Source organism: Marmota monax, unplaced genomic scaffold (assembly GCF_021218885.2).
Source record: "Marmota monax isolate L192 unplaced genomic scaffold, Marmota_monax_Labrador192_F-V1.1 WCK01_AAM20220418_F8-fsc00002, whole genome shotgun sequence".
NCBI lineage: Eukaryota > Metazoa > Chordata > Mammalia > Rodentia > Sciuridae > Marmota > Marmota monax.
This window is the reverse complement of record NW_026693571.1, coordinates 7,749,972-7,757,729: the sequence shown is the minus strand read 5'-3', so window position 1 is coordinate 7,757,729 and position 7,758 is coordinate 7,749,972. Positions and strand designations below refer to the sequence as shown.

General features: G+C 52.2%; 1 protein-coding gene across 1 annotated transcript; it reads right to left on the bottom strand.

Annotated features, from left to right (window-relative positions):
• Nucleotides 1–2,226: 2,226 nt before the first annotated feature.
• Pitx2 (paired like homeodomain 2) lies at nucleotides 2,227–7,503 on the bottom strand. The gene is made up of 3 exons (XM_046459100.2): nucleotides 6,974–7,503; nucleotides 5,912–6,117; nucleotides 2,227–3,497 (listed from the first exon to the last, which is right to left on the bottom strand). The coding sequence occupies exons 1-3, from the start codon at nucleotides 7,179–7,181 to the stop codon at nucleotides 2,934–2,936; spliced, it is 978 nt and encodes a 325-aa protein (XP_046315056.1). The 5' UTR covers nucleotides 7,182–7,503; the 3' UTR covers nucleotides 2,227–2,933.
• Nucleotides 7,504–7,758: the final 255 nt, after the last annotated feature.

Sequence of the window (7,758 nt, the reverse complement as noted above, 5' to 3'; positions counted from 1 at the left end):
GTTTCTATAAGCACTTTAATACACAACTAGCTCAGAAATCATTAAGAGACCTAGAGAAGGAGAAAAAGATACCCTCAAACTCACCAGTAACGTGTTGACATGCAGCAAAAATCGATTGAGTGGAACCGAGGTGGTGGATGGTGGCGATGGCTGAAGGGGGTCCGGGGAGGGAGCAGGAGGGGTCAAGGAGACCGACCCCACAGGCTCCGGAAGAAGGCTTCTCTCTCTCCACGGGAAAAGTAGGCGCGACCTGTCGGGCGAGCGGGGATGGGAGTGGGGTAAGAACCCAGGAGAAGGTAAAATTCTTCCTTCTGGAAGTCCAGGGAAAGCTGGGGTGGTTGAGAAAAGGCCTCTCTTCGGTCCCAAGTCTCCGCCCCCAGTCTGCGCCACTCCAGTCGGGGAAATGACAACTCTTCCCAAACTCGACTTCCATCCCCCCCTACCCCCCCCCCCCATTGATTGAGTTCTATTTGAGCAAACAAACTAGGCCGAGATTCACCTCCTCTACCCAGCGCTCACAAGTCACCCTCGGTCTGACCTGGAGGAGACGGCAAACTCTCCCCTCAGGTCTCGTTAGCGCTTCTAGCTTAGATCCCCAAATCCTTCTTCTAGTTCCTTCCCCTCCCCCTCCCCCGTCCCCCCTCCTCATCCCCTACCAGGAGGAGGCGTGGGGAGGCCTGGACCGGTGGGTCCCGGGGCTCCAGAAGCCAAAGTCCGCCAGTGGGGACCGTTTTCCTCTCCACTGCTCTCAAGTGAACAACAAGGACGGAGGTGACCCTCGTCCAAAGGGCTTCTATCTGCCCCCTACTGCCGCGTGATCCCGCCACAGGTCGAAGGCAGAGCTTTAAAAAGAGAAAGAAAGAAAGAAAGAAAGAAAATTAATGTGCGTCGAGCACTGATCTTCAATCGGGGACATTATCTGAGATCTCTTTAAGTGGCAGCCGCAGTTCCTTGCAGAACAAAGACTCAGTGTCTGAGCTCCAAAAGCTTCTAGGTAAAGTTTCAGTCAGATAAAAGCAACCTAAGCGCAAAAACACAGGTTTTCTCGGCTCCAGAAAATCAGCGGCTACTTTTCGATCTCCATTCCCGGCACGGTGTTTGTCCTCGCCCACGGGGCGGGGTGGGGAGCGGTGTGTGTATGGTGGAGGGGGGGGGGTGGAGGTGACAAGAATAACAAAAGACCTCAGCAGTCCTCCTCCTCCCCCATAACTCTCCTAGCTCCAAGGCGATGAATTCCTTGGGAATAAGTCCTATTTGCTACTATTTAAGAAATCAAATTTCACTTTTTAAAAAGAGAGAGATCTAAAAAGCACCCATAAAGGAGATGTGGGTGGTTAAAATTCTTTTAAACACTTTTTCAGCCACCTCTTTCCCAGTTTAGATGTCAGAGGATGGGAGGGAGGGCCAGGGCTGTAATTCATCTTGATTTGCTTCATTGTCCCGCAGTTTGCAAACTATAATCCTGTATAATTTCAGGAACAAGCAGGTTTAGAATTAATGGGTCAATATTATTTAAAACAAAACACGGGGAGCATGACCTTTGCCTCAACTACATATTGCTCGACAAGTCTCAGGAAACTCCACTCTAACCTCTCAACCCCTGGGCTCTTTGAGAAACTGAAAGGCTGCAGTTATTAGAAATGGTCTTTGTTTCTTTTCATGTATCCACAGGATTTGAGAATAGTAATGCAATATAACATGAAGGATCTCTCTACTTAAGCCTGAAAGATAAACGCAGAGGCCTAAATATTTTGAACTGGAGGTGTTTCCACATAAATTTATTATAGATATATTCCTCTTAAGAGGAATGTATATAAATGGTACATGTATACATGCATACACATTTCTCCAGAACAATTGACTGGAGGTGCAGTTTCTCCTCTGTTGGGGTGAACTTGAGAGTCATGTGTCTATATTTCTTTCACCTTTCTTCTTCTTTCATGTTGTTTCTAGCATATTGGAATCCTCTGGGTTTAAGCCAAAGAAAAATCTGAAAGACAAGACCAGACTTTGCCATCTTCCCCCTCGACCCAGCCCTAGCCCCAGCCCCAGGAGTGCCCCCCCCCCTTTTTTTTTAGTTTCTGATGAAGGACTATAATTTATTTCTACCAAATTTAAATAAGCACTGCCACCTTGTATGTTTTACTGGCAGGCAGAGGAAACTAGTTTGTTTAGGAGGCAGTGACTGAGACACCTCGGCCAGGTGACAGAGGAGGGGAGAAAGAATTCAGACCAATATGTATGCAGTATATTTTACTCCCATGAAATAAAACACATTTTTTCATATTTGCTGAAAAGTAAAACAATAATATTGTACGAAATGTTATACACAGGGTAGGTTGTACATAGCAGTTTCAGAAACATCATTGCATCCACCAGAGAAACTATTCTAAAACTGATATTCACACATTTTTATAATAATAATATGTTAGAAACATACAGTGTGGCATTTAGTATATACATTCCCTTGCTCGCAAGCGAAAAATCCTAATCGCTTCTGTATAACATGCTTTATTTTAAAGCCTAACCTTTAAAAACACTGTTGTGATATTACTAACAACTGCTTTTATAAAATTAATTTGACATTTCGATATATATACATCCTTTCAGTCATTTTAATGTTAACAATGCTAAACTTAAAAAATAACAAGCTTATAGTAATGTTAAAATGTCATATCCAGTCAAACATTTGTTTGTGTATGTGTCCTTGCAACTGTTGGAAATACTTCTAGTGAAAGATGTCAGACACTGAGGACTTTCCTTTGAAAACAAAGGAGCTCTCTCTTTAATTCAGTGGTTTCCTTTTCTCCTTATATCTGCTTTTTCTCTTCCTTTCTTTAGTGCCCACGACCTTCTAGCATAATTCCCAGTCTTTCAAGGGCAGAGTTGCCCGATCCCGCACAGTCCTTGAATCCCAGCGCAGTGGGCGCGGCTCACACGGGCCGGTCCACTGCATACTGGCAAGCACTCAGGTTGGACGCAGGGTTCTGCACGCTGGCGTAGCCGAAGCTGGAGTGCTGCTTTGCTTTCAGTCTCAGGCTGGCCAAGCTCGAGTTACACGTGTCCCTATAAACATACGGAGGAGTCGGTGGCGCATAAGGACAAGCGGGTGTCGGCACCGCGGAATTCAGCGACGGGCTGCTCAGGTTGTTCAAGTTATTCAGGCTATTGAGGCTGGAGCCCGGAACGCCCGTCACCGCTGAGGGCACCATGCTGGATGACATACTCATGGATGAGATGGAGTTGGGCGGGGAAAACATGCTCTGTGACGACAGGGGATTGACGTTCATTGAGTTGAAGAAGGGGAAGCTCTTAGTGGACAAGGAGGCTGACGTGAGGCCCTTGGCCGCCCAGTTATTGTAGGAATAGCCCGGGTACATGTCGTCGTAGGGCTGCATAAGCCCGTTGAACTGCGGCCCGAAGCCATTCTTGCACAGCTCGGCCTGCTGGTTGCGCTCCCGCTTTCTCCATTTGGCTCGGCGATTCTTGAACCAAACCTGGGCGCGGTAGGGTAAGGGAGCAAACAGAAGCCACAGTGGGGATTAATAAAAGCTAGATCACAGAGAACACCAGAGGCCAACCCTCCACCAGACGCGCGTGCGCGACGCACCCCTGCAGCCAGGCACCCCACACCGCCAAGGCCCGCACTGTTTCCAGCCCCAAGCCTCAGTCAGAGCCGGGAGGCCCAGCCAGCTCCGGCCTGTGAGCATGGGTTCTGAGCGGGGCCGCAATGTCTAGCGGGCTGTGGGCCGCTTGATCACGAACCCAGACCTTCCTCAGGGGCCAGAAACACTTACTGTGAAATAAGGGAGGGTCAGCCGACTGCCCACCCCTTCCCAGACCACCTTGTACATTTGCTTCTACTCCAAAGCCTCAGACCCAGTGACGAGGACAAGAGGGTGGGAGGGCACCGGAGTACCCGCTCTTTCTCCTGCACAGTTCCTCCCTCCCCTCTTGGATCTCCACTGTCGTCCCCATCCCCTGGAAGGAGCCCCTTCTACAAGAACCGGAATGCGACACTCTTCCTCGCCTAGAAAACCAAATAAAAAGCAGAGGACCACCTCCTCAATCTGCTCCTTAAACTCCAAAAACCCAGAACGGGACGGTCTCTCGCTCCCCTTCCTTGGTTCTGCTTCGTCTCACACTCCGCCCATTTCAGGCCCCTCAGGCGTGCCTTGACCACCCCAGGCCTGACCCGTCGCTACCCTTTGGTTTTGCAGGCAGGCGACCAGGCCAGTCAGCCCCCACCCGCGTCCGGTGGCCCCGCCACAACCTCGCTCCAATCCACATCGCGCCCACCAGTCGCCCCAGACGGAGTCTTTTGTGTATTGGAGTGAGGCCTGGCCCGACATTTCTGAGCTGACACCGGTGATGTTTCACATTACACATCTCCGCGGGTCCCAGACGCCTAATCCGCTTTTTCCCTTTCTTTCTCGATTTCCTTTTTATCCCCCTTCCTCTTTGCACCCGACTGCTATAAAAAGCACGCCTCACTCCCACTTGGCTTGAACAAGCAGCCGCTGGAAGGAGGCAGCTGGAGGGAGCAAGATCCCTTCGCAGCGGCTGCAGAGGACAAGGGAGGGGCTATGGAAAAGCGGGTGGGGTAGAAGTTCTTTTCCGAAGAATGCCAGGAACCTCACAAACTGTGTTTTTATTTTAATTACTTGCCATTTCTACCCTAGGCCTTCTGAACTTTGTCCAGGCAAGAAGGGTACGTGCAAGGCCCGTTCCCCTGATGCTGAAGAAGGCTAATGGAAGACTGACCTCGCGCAAAACCACGGGGCCCTAGTCCCAGCTCTGGTTCCGGGCAGTTAAAGTAAAACTATCAAACTTCACCCCGGCTCTTTTATCTACCAGCATAGCCTCATACCCTGCACAAATGCCTCCTAGGAGTGTCGTCATTCCCTCTTGCTTAGAAGCACATTTTGGTTTTTATTCTTTTCGCCGCTGTTTTTGTTACCTAACGTTTTCTTATTTTTGTTTTCCTTGCTATGAGGACTTTATTTTTCTACCCAGAAAACTTTTTTTTTTAATCATTTTAAACAGCAAAACTTCTGGATGCTGCTTGATTCTGCTTGCCGCTTCCAGAATCCTAACAATTTTGGAATTTTCCACCGACCAGCACAAACCAGGATGTTGCTATTGGGTAATTTATTTAAGCTCATTTTTGCCAATCCATAGAGTGCAGATTTACTTCAAAGTTAAGGTAAGCTCTTTTCCTAAAACTATGATTGTAATTTGGTAGAGGGTTGTATCAGTATTCAAAGAGTTCAACTCCTGAGAGAAGATGAATAAACCAAATTTGAAGTCTTCTTTTTTCACTTCTCTTATAAGAGAATTTAGCAGAATAGTAGTTCTGTATAACACTTTGCTTCCCGGGATCACAAAACCAAGGAATAGGGTCTGAAAGAGACATAAATGGCCATACCCCCGCGAAAAGACCGTATAAAGAACTCGAGCCGAAGAAAGAAATGGCTGAGCCAGGCCGGGCGTGAAGGTTTCCCAGGGAGGGCCAACCCTTGCGTGTCTGGCTGGGTTTTCCTTGTTAAAGGCACACCGGTTGGAGCCTGTTCGCGGCTCCTGACCCAGAGGGATTTTATTAGCTCTGGTCTGGCGACTGCAATCCGGGAACACAATGCCCTTTGCAGAGGAATGCCCACGCGGCCCAGCTCGGGAGGGCGCAGGGCACCGCAGCGAACCGGTGTAGCTCCCAGCGCCTGCGCCAGGCAGGCAGCTCGGCCTCGGAAGGGGGAGCTGTAATCTTGCAGCCACTAGGCCTTTGCGAAGCTGCTCCCCACCAGCGCCCTGCGGGCAGAGTTGCCTTCCATACTCCTCCCTGCTCCCCGGTCTGCGGGCCTTGCAGCTCAACAACGCCCTCCCCTAATTTCCCAAAGTTGGAGCTTGCTCCTACCCGAACTCGGGCTTCGGTAAGGTTGGTCCACACCGCTATTTCTTCGCGCGTGGACATGTCTGGGTAGCGGTTCCTCTGGAAAGTGGCCTCCAACTCCTGCAGCTGCTGGCTTGTGAAGTGAGTCCGCTGCCGCCGTTGCCGCTTCTTCTTGGACGGGTCGTCGGCGCCCACGTCCTCATTCTTTCCCTGCTGGCTCTTATCTTTCTCTGAAAACGATACACACAAAGGTTCCGGTCAGCTTGCCCACCTGCAACCCCCAGACTCCAACCGGACCCGGCGGCAGAGGCCGCGAAAGAGCTGGGCTGCCCGCAGCTGGAGGGGTTCGTGCTCAGCGACTCCGCGCTGCAGGGAGCGCTGCATCTATGGGGTGTGCAGACGAAAGTTGTGGGTGTGTGCGCCCCATCTCCTCCCCTCCCCCCAAGCGCCGCACGTTTTATTTACATGTTTATCTCAGCAAGGCGGCACATTCATTTTTATAGCCCGTGCTTTCAAGTATATTTACACACCTCTACGCAGTCACACCAAGTCTCCCCGGACGCGTGCACTTGCGCGCGTCTTTATAGACCCCCCTCAGCTTTCGATGCAGTTTGGAAGTTAAGGAAAAGAAGCTACTGGGATTCATTGGGTTCCCAGGTTCGCCAGTACTTTGTGGAGGTGGGGGTGCCTCTTCGCAAGGAGCATTTGAGTGGTTTCAGAAGTACTTTTCTAACGAGCTGAAAGCCGAGAAAACAGGGACAGAGGTGGAGTGGCCTCTGAACGTCCTTGAATGGAGATGCTGGAACTTTTGTGATCCAGGAAACAGAAAGGAAGCCAGTGTACGAAGTGGGGGGTGGGAGGTGGCGGCAGAATTTCGCGGCCAAATGAGCCAGGCCAGCGGAGGTAAAATGAAAAAGGGACAGGGTCATCAGAACCCCGGCTTCCGGAAGTTCTGCGGCCAGCAATCAGAACGACCACTCCCACCACGCCTCCCCCAGGAGGGGCTGACTTCCTTGGGGTCGAGAGGGACCAGGCGGCGCGCAGGCTGCTGTTCTGGAGTGTCCGCGGGGCGGCGCGGCGCCTTACCTGCGGCCTCCGGGCTGGAGGTGTCGGAGATGGTGTGCACCTCCAGCCTGTGCTTGGAGGAGTCCAGGGAGCGGGGTTGACCTGGAGCCAGGACCGAAGCCATGGCTAACGGCTGGGGATGGTGACCAGAGGAGGACGAGGAGGCGGCCGACAGCTTGGTCCCGGCTGCTCGGTGCTCCAAGTGCAGCGGGCCTTTCATGCAGTTCATGGACGAGGGAACGCGCCGCCCTAGTAGTCCTGGGCTACCGCCCCGCCGAGCCCCAGTGGCCGCCGCTGCGAGCTTTGAGTCGCGCTCTAGGCGCGCAGTTTCCCCGCTGTGGCAGCTGCAGGCAGAGTCAGGGGTCGCAACCCCTGCTGAATCCTGGAACCAAGCCTCCCTGGTCTCCTTCGGAAGGCTCAAGCGAAAGAATCCGGCAGCCGAAAGTCAGAGGGCAAACGGAAACATGGGGATGTGAGCAGGGAGCACCTCTCGGAGCGTCTTTGGGGAGCAGGCTTCCACGCTCCAAAGTGAAACAAGAGTGTGCAAAGACCCCCTTCTTTCCTCCCTCCCTCCCCCAAATACCCCTCCAATAAGGAAAGCTAACGCCGATCACTCTCTGCCCGCCCCTCGCGCGCAGCCCTGACAGCGAAGTGTCAAGAGTGACAGGGACAGGTAGCTGATATTAGATCCCCCGCGGCGGCGGCGGCAGCGGCAACAGCAGCGACGCAGCCTCTGAGCACACCCTCCGCGGAGCGCACGCACACCCCTTCTGGCCGTCGAGCTGGAGCCGGGCCTCGCAGCAGCT

What these genes read in the sequence shown, in the direction of transcription:
- Pitx2 (XM_046459100.2), bottom strand. Translation starts at nt 7,181, where the DNA reads ATGAACTGCATGAAAGGCCCGCTGCACTTGGAGCACCGAGCAGCCGGG. An exon ending in CTCCAGCCCGGAGGCCGCAG is followed by an intron (nt 6,118 to 6,973) that starts GTAAGGCGCCGC and finishes TATCGTTTTCAG; the next exon opens with AGAAAGATAAGAGCCAGCAG. An exon ending in TTACCGAAGCCCGAGTTCGG is followed by an intron (nt 3,498 to 5,911) that starts GTAGGAGCAAGC and finishes TACCGCGCCCAG; the next exon opens with GTTTGGTTCAAGAATCGCCG.